This window comes from Sesamum indicum, linkage group LG11, assembly GCF_000512975.1.
Source record: "Sesamum indicum cultivar Zhongzhi No. 13 linkage group LG11, S_indicum_v1.0, whole genome shotgun sequence".
Classification (NCBI taxonomy): Eukaryota; Viridiplantae; Streptophyta; class Magnoliopsida; order Lamiales; family Pedaliaceae; genus Sesamum; species Sesamum indicum.
The window spans coordinates 13,860,923-13,873,463 of NC_026155.1; the positions used below are offsets into that span (position 1 = coordinate 13,860,923).

General features: G+C 37.5%; 2 protein-coding genes across 7 annotated transcripts; one reads left to right on the forward strand and one right to left on the reverse strand.

Moving 5' to 3' along the window:
* LOC105174419 lies at positions 357-3,779 on the forward strand. Its single transcript, XM_011096521.2, has 3 exons — positions 357-1,003; positions 1,831-2,308; positions 2,986-3,779. The coding sequence occupies exons 2-3, from the start codon at positions 1,859-1,861 to the stop codon at positions 3,412-3,414; spliced, it is 879 nt and encodes a 292-aa protein (XP_011094823.1). The 5' UTR covers positions 357-1,003; positions 1,831-1,858; the 3' UTR covers positions 3,415-3,779.
* LOC105174420 (arginine biosynthesis bifunctional protein ArgJ, chloroplastic) lies at positions 3,980-11,368 on the reverse strand. Of its 6 annotated transcripts, XM_020697887.1 has the most exons (18): positions 11,215-11,367; positions 10,965-11,093; positions 10,233-10,356; positions 9,955-10,028; positions 8,914-8,958; positions 8,618-8,668; positions 8,425-8,493; positions 8,219-8,277; positions 7,903-7,972; positions 7,397-7,477; positions 7,232-7,318; positions 6,581-6,703; positions 6,092-6,154; positions 5,339-5,416; positions 5,104-5,249; positions 4,683-4,753; positions 4,243-4,325; positions 3,980-4,178 (listed from the first exon to the last, which is right to left on the reverse strand). In XM_020697887.1, the coding sequence occupies exons 1-17, from the start codon at positions 11,272-11,274 to the stop codon at positions 4,243-4,245; spliced, it is 1,413 nt and encodes a 470-aa protein (XP_020553546.1). In that variant the 5' UTR covers positions 11,275-11,367; the 3' UTR covers positions 3,980-4,178. The 6 variants fall into 6 exon arrangements, 3 of the variants coding, with proteins under 3 accessions (XP_020553546.1, XP_011094824.1, XP_011094825.1); XM_011096522.2 differs by having other exon boundaries at positions 3,980-4,325; XM_011096523.2 differs by having other exon boundaries at positions 3,980-4,325; positions 10,965-11,118; positions 11,215-11,331.

Below are 12,541 nucleotides of genomic sequence, written 5' to 3' on the forward strand. Positions count from 1 at the left end.
CGTCCCCAGGTCTTTCCTCCCAATAATATCTCCACTCTTGTGTAAAATGACATGTTTGCCCCTCATGAGTTCCTCATCTTGAACAACATCATCATACCTAGAATTTGCTACTTTAATCAAAGTATAAAAATGATGCACATCACGACAATGTTTTTTTCTTTCAAATTCAAAATTTTCAATCAATTTGAGCAATTTTGGCAGGTAAACTTTCACATCAGTAAACGTAATTAGAAGTAATATTATAATCTGATTGAAGTAGTATTTTTCTTTTTATCTGAAAAATGAATGAGAGTTGGGGATAGAACAGTAATTTGGAAGTGGCATGTACCATATAATAAAGCCCGCACACTTATAGCTGGAAAAATGTTCATCATCCGATAATTCATCTTCTTTCTCCTCCGTAAATCTCACGAGTCTAACGCTTCTCTTAGGGTTCCATTTTCCGATGCCGATCATTCCGCCACTTGATGATCTACATGTGGATCTAATCCGATTTTACTGAAAAATCGTTTCGCAATATATATATTTTCCTATTTTTGTTCGCTCTGTACAAAATTTAACTGTGTACAAGAAATTACGAGAGAAGTTGGAGAACTGTGAATAGAAGAGCATCGAACGATGCATTCGGTGCCTTCCAACGATCTGATTCTGCACACGCGCCCACACGTCTCCTCCTTCTATGGCGCCTCGTGTTCTCATCGCCTGAAACATCTGCAGAAAAGTGATCGGCGTGGTAATCTCAGTAGTTAACGTTTTGCCATAGATTTTACTTGAATTTAGGTTCCGTTTCTTTCATCGAGGGTTTTTCCGCTTTTTATCAATTTCCGGCGAGGTATTGTTCACATATCGTAAGAATACTGGTAAGTTTGGCGGTGGAGCTATCGTTGTTTGGAAATTGAGCTATCGCGGTTTTCCGACCCTCCTATTTTCTGTCGGTTGGATATCGTATATTAGTTTGGAGGATTTTCGACGGCGGTTGGATTTACGACGGTACTTTCTTTAGGTAATTATTCTTATTCTGCATTTTTCCTTTAGTGTTTCGCCGGCAAAGGTATATGCTTAGCTTGACATTTGGTTGTATCTTGCTTATACTTAGCCGACTGGCGAAATTATTCTCTGTTATTTCCTACTGTATGGATATTTTTATGAATATTCATTGTTGTCACCCTGGGTCAAATTCATTGCATTTATAAGCTCTTACGATGTTGTGGTGAGACTATGAAACAGAGGAAACAGATCCAAATTCATTATCTATTTCTTAGACTCAGTGGTTGATGTGCTCTCTGATATTTCTCAGTTGTGTTTGAAGTCAATGTATGTTGCAAATGTTAGCTAATAAGGATCTGTGAGATGGATTTAAAATGGTGGATAGAAGATTAACGTACCTATGAATTATCGAATATTCAGCTAAGATTTGTGATCTTAGGTCAAATGCATATTAGCTTTAATTTTGTTCTCATAATGGTCAAACAACATGATCAGATAGGAGATATATAATTATTTAATGAATCTTTTGGAGCAATGAGGTAATGCCTAGATATATAAGTTTCCAGTAAATATATGGGATTCAGTTGGTATTGTAACTATTCTTGAAGCACATTCTTAGGATATAAGAGGTAGGGGTGGATGTAGTTGAATGGTAGTATTATTCTGCCTGTAAAAACAGCCCTACTTTATGTTTCCTTCTGTTTCTATTTCAGTATAATCAAATTTTACCTTTTCTTTTAGTTGGATCTCACCTGGATGTACTTGTAATCCATTTGTCTCTGGCAGTGCCTGTGCTACCTTTCCTTATTATAACCAATCAATTTTTATTTTTTGCATTTACAGCTCTTCTCTTCAGTTGTTCCTGTTGTAGATGGAAGTTTGCGTTCCTTGTAATACACCCGCATGTCTAGATATAAGCAGCAGTGGGTCTTCACAGGATCCACACAACGGAATTCAGTACGACTCGACGGATATTTCCGTCAGTGACCTGAAAACATGTTTGACTGAATTTCTGAACATCGAAGACATCGGAATATCAATTAGTGGCTTCAACTTGTCTTCTGGGAAGAATGATATAGGCATTGTGGTGAAGGAAAATGAGTGCAACCACTTGGATAAGAGTAAGTCTGGTAATTCAGCTTCTGAGAAATGCTTTAGCAAGTGTGCAACATTTCCCACTCTTTGTGGACCTAAATCCTCTGGAGATGTGTTCTTGGGTGGAGAAGGAAAGCAGGAGGAAGGTCTAAATGATGAGGTCTCTGAAGTGAATGGTTCCAGTCAACCTGTTAATCAATCCTATTCACGGTCCATGTCACTGCCTGTAAGTTTTCAATCTGACCCCTCGACAACAATCTTCTCAGATTTATTCTTTGGCATACAAACTGTCCATGTGATATAGATCTTATTGAGTAATGACATTTGCTGAATTCTGTCAGGCGAATTATAGTAGTAAACTGGCATCTCATTATTTGGCACATAATTGGAATGACACAGATAATGTTATTTGATCATATATATTCCTTTAAAGTATGATTTCAACCTATGCTCTCAGTTTTTCCGAGGTATCTGTTTCATGTGTAGTCATTTTTCTTGGGTTCGGAGTGAAGGGGAACTTGTGTAAAGGATTTTAATAGATTCATACACTAGCATTTTATACGAGGTTATACATTCATGTAATTACTTTTCTTTGTTGTTCCGACTTATGAGAGATACGGTCTTGTTTTAACTATTTGCATCAGAAACTTTTTCTGGAGGGTGCACGTGAGTAAAGCTTTTTGGTATTCTTCTGAGTTTTTGGATAATGTGACTTTACTAATGAGGGTACTGTTCTCCTTGTTTACCTTCATCTCCCATCTTAGTAGTGAGTCACTGGAGTTTGAATGAGCTTGTTTCCCCTATGAGCATGATCTATATGGTACATATATGAGGGTTTTGTATCTTGTGAATATATTGTTAACAGTTGCATCATCTCTTTTCTGTGTGACAATAATCTCTCAGACTCCTTCAAAGCTTGTATCTGCCATGAAAGGTAGCCGTGAAAAGCAGGGTAAACCACCTCAAAGGCTGTCAGTAACCTGGGCCCCCGATGTGTATGATCCAATCCCTACATCAGTGTCACATGTTCCATCAAATAAGAATCAACGCCATCGCAGTGATGGTAAGAAGTCTGGGAAGTACAAGCAGAAGGGTGGTGGCAAATGCACACGAGGCAACAAAGGAAAAGACAAGAAGCAAGCTCGGAGAAATGGTGGTGGGGTCTCCAATAAGATCAAGCCCTTTCGTGATGATCATGGATTGGTTGGTTTTAGTGAGCCCCAGGCGAGCACCTTAGGTTTTACTGGGAGTCCAGATCCATTCTGCGGAAGCAGTTTTTTGAAGGAATCTATGACAGAGTCGCACTTTCCAGTTGCAGAGGCCACAGGATGATGAACTTGTTATGTAACTCTTGTTTTATCTCGCCCAGTGTAAATAAATAAGTTGAGGTGGGTCTTGTTGACGAGTGAAACTTGCAGGTGATCGTGGGAAGGTGTTTTTTGGGTTGCTGTATTAAGGTGTATTAAGCGCAGTTTCTGTGATTTTTACTGATTAGATACTTGGATCTATTATTGTCTTAGTATATTGGAATTATTATGGCCTTTTTAATGTCTTGGTGAGTTGGAGATATTATGGCCTTGTTAATGTCATTGTAAGTTGTATGTTGGGAATATTAAGGTCTCGCCATTACATTTGTATGTTGGAAATATTATGGTCTTGTTATTGTCTTGGCATGTTAGGATACTATCGTCTTGGTATTCCCTGAACTTATCCAAACTGTTGGAATATAGACTTGAAAATTTATTGTTGGAGCTGGGCTGTCTTACTCAATGCTCAAGCTTGGTGCTTGTCTCAAATGCAGAGATGAATGGAGTTTTGTACCGCCTGAAGGAGGCGGAAGCTAATTTTTCAAATGTGCCCATTTTATGATGGCCGCTAATTAGACTTGGAGATTGGCAAAAGCTCAATATAACAATTGCATAATTAGTGTTCCAAAGCAGAATAGAGCAGAGTAACAGATAAGATGGCATCAGAAAACAGAGTTATAAGTTACATGGTTTCACAGTCCCAGCTTAGTATATTGTAGACCCATATGTTTTGACACAAGGATCCATTCGAGTACAAGAAGCTCCGCACGACTATCCTGAGCCCATTCCCTGTTCCATCACATATAAGTGCAATGCGACTGTTCCATCATATAAGTGCAATTGAGGAACTCACTCATGTTGTGTACTCCGCATTTATTTTCACATAGTCATAACTCAGGTCACAGCCCCATGCTTGCCCACTCCCAAGACCATCACCTGATGAAAAATAGTAATTGAGTTAGATAGGTGATGAAAGAGCAATATTAGTTTTGATGATGGCATCACCTATGATACAGGCCGCTTCTACACAAAAGTGTGCAGTTCATAACAGCATAAAGAAGACAACTGATATTGACTAATTCGTTGGACAATCAACTGTCTAAAGCAACACCAAGCATAGAAACATGGCAACTTGCAGAATTTTCTCCCGTTAGTCCGTTATACTTTTGGGTATTCCTCATTCTTCTCTTTTCTGGTTAGTCAGCTATGTGTGGGCTGTAGGCGTTCAATGGGGGTTGAAGATACCATATAAATACATTGCAGATTATTGGAAAACACATTTCTTCAACTTACCAATAGATATTTGAATTATGACCGTTCCATGTTTTTCACCTGTCGTCCTGAGATAATTACTGGCAGCAGCCCTGCAACATTTTTCTGTATATTAAGAACGAATAATACAGAATCAACTGCTCTAACTGGAGAGAACCTACAGATGACCAGTTGTGCAGGAGTAAGGGGAAAGGCTCAGAAGCAGTCCATAATAAGCAAATGCAACAGCCTTGTAGCAAGAAGTCAAGAAAAAGCATGAAACTCTTCACAGCTGCTCACTCATAATCAAAGCACTTTCTAATTAAAGTAATAGAGGTGAACTCGGTGCATTTGCTAAGTCCCTTGCATGGCTGTACCCTTGGAAGCCACCCACAACAAGGTGGTTCCCTAGATTATTTAAAGTGAAATACATTTTTCTTTTTCATTTGAAGTATTAATTCACCTGTCGAACGGCAGTGGCTGGCCACTCTCCATCAATAGAATATCACCAAGTGATATTCGGAGTTTATTTGGATTGAAAGGAATCCCTGCATAACCAGCAGCACAAGCTATGCGCCCCCAATTCGGATCCCGGCCATATACTGCAGCCTACAACAAAGATAATGGAAATTCATGGTAAGCAAGTCTTAAATTGAAACAACTTTAATCTGATATTTGCAGTACACATTGTACCATGCCTTGGTTAATGAAGAAGATGCCACTGATCGTGCAACCTTTGCGGCATCAGCTTCAGTTCCTGCTCCGGATACTTTGACCTGCACATCATATTTAAAGTAAAATCAGGCCAAGTTATCTAAAGCCTGACCTTTCTATTGAACTGATGGGCTCACAAATATTCCTTCAGTTAATACCCATGGTTGCCTGCAACCAGAGAAACTCCAAGCAGGCTGTTCTCATCTTCAATGCAGTATATTATTTCAGCAGTACAAATTGTAGATACTTGATTCGATGTTGCCGATGGTGAATTCAGACAGGTAATCTTATGGTTCTTAATCCAGAATTTACCTATGAACAAGCTATTTATGTTTTATTTCAGAAGGCCAGATGTGCCGTTTACAATTGTTACGCATGGCAGCAGATATTAGGGAATTCCAATTGCTTCCAACAATTACTAGGAGATTTAGCATTTAGAACTTTCAAATCACTAATGCAGATCTTGGGTAGATGTTCCTAAAACTAACAGGAAAAAGTAGTTTGACATGAAGGAAAGCAACTTTGATGGACAAGCAAAAGGCTTTGAGAAAAAGAACTTTTAGCAGCTTCGATAGATTATCTTATATTTGGGCTCGGACCAACCAATCTGATACTATTTTTCGTACATGATCAGCTAATTTCCAAGTCATAAGCAGATTGTTCCCCTCATTTTCAGATTGTCAAATGGAAAAGGTTATTGAAACAATCAATGATAATGCTTTACAAAAGATGCGGACCTCGATCAAGCATGTTGCTCCTTCACCATCCCAAGCTATCGATTTTGCAAGACCTTGCATTACCTGACACAAATGTACAAATTTCCATGTTACGTTCATATTCCCTCCCTTTATAAGAGTGGGTTAATCAATTCATGAAACCATCCAAAACAATTGAAGGGTCCAAATTATTACGTCAAGTTAACTGAAGGTATACTATACTATTAAACCACACCCTGAAGGACATATTTCATCCTATTTTACCTTAGTAACTCAGATTAGCACTCTATTTTCCGATACAGCTTCATGGCATTTATCATCCTAAAGAAACTAATAGTTCCTTTTAACACGAAAAATCGGAACTCACTGCAAGAAATAAGCACTTTAACCTGATTGTAGTTTGTCGCAGAGTTGCCGGAGACACAAACGAGAAAAAAGCTTATAGCAGATCAGCATATGGCAAGGGAGTAACAAGTAATTATTGGTACCAACTGAAATCAATTTACGTACAGCATCAAGACATGCTTGCAGATGTTCTGCGTCAGAATTATTTAAAGAAGAAATCTTGTTTGCTCCTGAAAGGCCACTAGCCAAAGCAATTACACAATCATTAGTACTGGTGTCTCCATCTACCTGCAAAGAAACATCCTCATTTGTGATTGAAGTGCACATTATTCAGTAGCTGTTCACTCATTAACTGTCAAGGAAAAAGCAACTCTTATTGTAGAGTCAGGTGTATGACACATGAACTGTCAAAAGAAGATGGTAACCATATCTATCTCAGCTCAGGATCGCACTTGAAACTCCCGTACCCTAAGCTAAAAGAATATGCAATAATTCACATGCGTTCCACAAATAAGACTGGGAAATTTCCTTAAGCAGGTGATTATTAATCAAGAGAATGATTAACAACTAGTTGTAAACTTCGAGAACAATGTATCAACCATGAACAAGGAAATGGAAGAATCTCAGAGGTTCCTGGACATATTCATACATGTTTACTTGTTCCAGCTGTGAATGGTGGGTCTATCAATCTTCAAACCACAAGTATCTGTGCAAATGACAGGTGCATATATTGCCGAAGGGTTTATTTGGTGCCTTTCAACCCCAGTCACATAAATTCCACCAGAAGGAAGAAATAGGACAAAGTTTGTCACTTACAGTAATTTGGTTAAAACTACGGTTTACAGCAACTCGCACCATTTTTCGCCAGACATCACTTGTAACCAAGGCATCTGTTGTTATAACCTGTAAACTTTAAAACATTAAAAAGTATGAACATTTATGCTAAGGTCTAGAAATACAGAAGGAGATTTAAGAACCCACCCCAAGCATTGTTGCCATGTTGGGATGGATCATTCCAGAACCCTTTGCCATACCACCAACTCTAACACGAGTTCCTCCAACCTGAATTTATCACATATATCAATAAAAATGGGATAACATCAATTTATCATAATGTTGGCCGTTCGTCATTCATTTGATGAAAATGTATAATCTAATTCCTTGTTTATGCATTATGCATGCATCCAGAGAGCCGATCTTGAGTTTTTAGTATTCTGAAGATGGTAGCATCCCATAACTATATGCGGGTTCCATGAAGATGCTTCAAATTGTTGAATTAAAGTTCCAGAGTAGCCTTTTGGTAAGGGAATACTATACATTACTAAGATTGGGTTATCCACCCACAGCAAAGCAGCCTCCAGATGTACGTCACAGTGGATAAAACGAGAACATAACTCAAGCTCAGAACAGAGTCTAAAATTTTGTGTAACAGATAAAAACATTGTCCAACTACGAGTGCGTATATCGAACAAAAGAATGGCACACACCTCAGATTCAATTGCGATACTTTTGCTTACAAGGTCAGTGGTGGTTATTGCTACAGCAGCAGAATCTGCCCTGCAAATCCAACAACTATTTTCAACACTAGTAAAAGTAGAAATGAGAAATAAACACAGCAATTAAAAGAAATGATAGGACGTGCAATCATTTAGATTCAACTGAAGAATCAAAGGGCCGGGGAAGAAGCTGAAACATAGTCATCCCAGCATCAATGTCTGAAGATCCGCTGGAAATAAAAAGTCCATCGAGGTCTAAAATCTATCGGTAGACAAGGGAATTATCTATCCATTTGGAAGAATTTACCCCTGAACAGTGGATGATAGCAGGTTTACTAAATCAGGTAGTGATTTGAGAAGAGGCTCCTGCATAAAAATAACAGCATTTCTGTTAAATGCCAAGTGAACAACCACAATGAGCAGTCTGCCTCGCCTGATCAAACCTCGAGGATATCATATACATGCATGCTTCAAGCTGAAGTATACAGATATTAATGATGAGTCTGAATTTACCTTCTTGATCCGTTGACCAATCACACCAGTGGATTCAATCAAAACTTGCTCTGGCTTCAGTTGCAGCAACTGCATTCATTAGGATGCTAGTACTGAAAGTGCTATCTCTCCAATTGAAAAAATAGGGGGCAAAAACCAAAAGAAAGGAAATGACGAAAGAAACAAATAATTAAAACATACTGAGAATGGTTACCTCAGCAAGGGCATGCGAACAGTCTATAACATCTTGGTAGCCTGCATCTCCCTATAAAATTTTAAGGGATTTTAGCTCCATTAGATAATATTATTTCATGTGAAATAAATGGGCAGTGACATAGAGAATGATCTAAGTTCCATGGGGCAGTAATAAAGAAAACAGCACGGATGAATCCTAGGTCCTCTAATTTGAGTCTTAAACAAAAATTAAAAATTTTACCTTTTTCTCTTTTTGTTGGGACCAAGTAATACCTATTTTCAGATGAATAGTAGCATAGGGTTAACAAGAGTTACCGTTGCAGCATTTGCTTGCCCAGCATTTATTAGTATTGCACGAGCCTGAAATGTTACAGCACATACATCAGTTAAGTCATCTGAAGATGTTCTCTTTCTTCATGTTGTGTGAGGAGGAAGTGGGGTGAGAATTTGAATATCAGCGACGAGGAAATCAGGAAAAGTAAATAAATAATCAACATGATTCACAAGCTTAGGCACCATGAAACAAATAACCAGGACCACATGCGGGGATAGTACCTGCTATTTCTCATAGAAAAAGCAAACACTAGGATGGGATATGACAAAGATGAAGCCAGGAGAAAATTGCAATTGAATAATATTTTTTAATCCCGTCGATTACTTTGTTTTCAGCTTATTCGTAATTTCCTTCTTTACTTTCTGTTCAATATAAGTCAGAAAGCGGTTTAGTTATCCCACGGTTATTCACATCATTCCAGTAGTATGCAATTATGGTAATATTCCACAGTATTCCTCTCTGATGGGCCAGGATTCAAGGTAGTCACTAGAATATAAAAGGAACAAGAAGAATATAATTTTGCCAAAGAATGTTAATGGTTAAAGGTTAGATTGCTCTTGCAAATGTTTAAAACAACATAACGATGGGAATACTTGGAAATGGTTTTAACATTTAAATGTATATCCTAAAAGTAACACAGCATGATCAGTTAATGTTCTACACATGCTCCATATTTTAAAAGAAAATACAAACTATCAGCAAGCAAGACTTATTGCTTACTTGGGGTAGGATTACTGCTTACTTGGGGTATATGTGGCTTGTAAGATTATATTGATAACTAATCATGCAATGTGACTAACCTTAAAGCCTTTTTTGAATCTTTTGAGACATCAAATTGGTTTTCTGATAACTGCACAAACATCTCAATGAATCTTATAAGCAGCTAGACCAATTGTTATGATGAAATAACCTAATATATCTAATACACTCTGGCTCAAGTTTTGCCCACTGATATTAAAACCCGGCCCTGGACTATGAGCACCATCTGCAACCAGCATGGTTAGGTATTTTCAGTAACATACCGTTGTAGACGTTTCTAGCGCCTCTTTACAGTATAATACAGGTGCAGCTGCAACCACATTAGTTGTAAATGCACCTACAAAATAAATAGCATTGTTGGAAACAGGATATATAGAACCTCTCTAAGAAAACAATAGGCTGATACTCAGAAAATTTTGTTTATGTGCCATAAGAAGCTAATGTGTGAAAAATTCCAACTAGAATAACAGTTTCAACTGCAAAGCATATGAACCACTTGAACAACAGGATGCAGCCAACTTTTGAGATAAGGAGAGAAAACCTGCAGATATGGCATCCACATCACAAGTCACCAGTGCAAGATCAGGCTTCTCTCCTACTGCACGCAGTCCACCATACATCCCAGCAGCTTTAAAACCTTTTGCTGCTGCAACTCCACCTGGAACCTAGAAAATTGATATCTACATAAGTCCTGAAGAAACATTAAAAAAAAGCTTCAAATAGCATAGAGTGTATTAAATTTGGCATGAGCACAAGACAAATAGTGCCATTTTTGTGATATTCACAAAAGTAACAATTTCAATCTGTTCATCAATAAACTGTTTTATTATCTTCCTGTAATTAAGAAATTGCAGCATCTACCACAAGTGTACAACATCAAAATCAGTGAAACTAGTGCCTGTAAGAACCTAATTGCATTCTGCCCCATACAGTCAGACTCTAAAACCTTTCAAGTGCGCTACATCTTCAAATTTTGGTGAAACAAAAAAATAAAAATTCCATTATCTTATTTATCTATCAACTTAATGATTAAAAAAAAAAAGCATCCAAGTCAAATCCAACCTGAAAATAGCCAACACGAAGTATTTTTCCCACTTTGCTGTAAAAACAGCAAAAACTAAACTACAGCCAATCGATAATATACATTAACAATAGAATCACATTTTTCAAGTTCACATGCATACTCGCATACCTGTACAATGTGCACAATGAACACATGTATGCTTACTAAAACAACGTCAAATTTAATAACAAATGAAAGTTTGATACCGACCTGATGCCATGGCCCTTCCGGCAGTAATATTGGAGCTGCTGGTATGTAATTTGACACATCTTGCTGAGCAGATACTACAGCGGACACTCTGCTGGTGTTCATTCTCGAATGTTGCGCTGAGTGAAATATCTACACAATGTATTTTCTTCAATCACTGTATTAAACATTTCGAGAAAACGCATTCCATTGTCTTCAACTTTAATTAAGTTAATCCGAATTCCACATGTATACCAGGGAGAGAAGTTCAAACCTTGTATTTATTCGGATAGGAGAATTTGATGCAGACATAGTGAGGAACAAACAGAGACATTGCGTATCAATCAACTCAAATGCAGTCGGAGGATGATAAAAAGAGTTTAGGGTTTACTGTACTAAGAAACTACCAACTTAAAATGATGTGAAATTACTTTCTTAAAAGAAACCCTCCAACTTTTGAATACCAAATTTATCCTTGAATTCACTTTTTTCTTTAACAAAAAAATTAGTTAGAATAATAATTTTAATTTTTTTAATAATTTTATAATTATAATTTTTTTTCTATCAATCGCTGCTTCATTATTTCTCTCACATCAAACTTCTTCATATTTCTTTTTCTTATAAGTTTCTTTATCTTTATTAAATTGATAATTATAATATATTTTTTTTTATTATCTCAAGTTTCTTTTCTTTAACTTACTTTTTTTTTTCTCACCCTCAAACCATGATTGTTGTTTTTATGAGAAAAAATTATCTTGATTTCACATTATAATTTCTTTTTTATATTTGCGGGAATCGCCTGCAGCGACGACTGGTTATTTAATAAAATATATCACTTTTGAACATGATTTTGGATAGAATCTTACCCTACCTGTTAAGAGCTCTATTTAACCCAATAACTAATTACTATTTTAGTTGTGTGATGTTATTCGATGTGATAGAACATCTGAATAGAATGATTATATAACGGGCGACTACGTGATAAATCTGTATGGACGATCACTGACAATGGAGGTTCGTGGGGCTGGAGGAAACTCCTTCATCTACGCCCCTTGCTTCGATCGATGGTGAGCTATCAGATTAGTGATGGGAATTTATTTTATCTGTGGCATGATCCATGACATCACCTTGGTCCCCTTATTGAAAGATTCCCACAGGGTCCACGTATGCTTGGGCTTCGGACGGCGGACAAGCTCAGCAGTTTTATTATAGAGGGGCAATGGCATTGGCCTCTCATTATGGACATTGAGTGCTTGGAGATTTTGCATGCATTGCCAATAATTCATGGCAAGACAGGTCGCATTATTTGGCGCTTTGAGATAGGATGACCTACAGTTGCATCTCTCTATAAGCTATTGGACCCAAAGTAGGTTGGTCTTCACTACTTTCAAGTTCCCTGAAAATCCTCAGGCATAATTTCATCCTATGGCTTACGATTTTGGGGAAACTGTCCACAACTTATAAACCATGGCTATCATACCTAGGTGCTTGTATATAATGCGATGACGGCGCAATGGAGAGACATACTCATCTATTCTTTCAATGTCGTTATGCCAGAAGATGCCTGACAGCAATTCGACGGATTGTTATGTTTGAATGGC

Bases quoted from the DNA above. Each gene is read 5' to 3' on its own strand.
- LOC105174419 (XM_011096521.2), top strand. From the start codon at position 1,859: ATGGAAGTTTGCGTTCCTTGTAATACACCCGCATGTCTAGATATAAGC. The intron at 2,309-2,985 runs GTAAGTTTTCAA...ATAATCTCTCAG, and splicing joins CACGGTCCATGTCACTGCCT to ACTCCTTCAAAGCTTGTATC.
- LOC105174420 (XM_020697887.1), bottom strand. From the start codon at position 11,274: ATGTCTCTGTTTGTTCCTCACTATGTCTGCATCAAATTCTCCTATCCG. The intron at 8,278-8,424 runs GTAAATTCAGAC...ATTTTTATGCAG, and splicing joins TTGGTCAACGGATCAAGAAG to GAGCCTCTTCTCAAATCACT. The intron at 5,417-6,091 runs GTCCGCATCTTT...TATGATGTGCAG, and splicing joins GAGCAACATGCTTGATCGAG to GTCAAAGTATCCGGAGCAGG.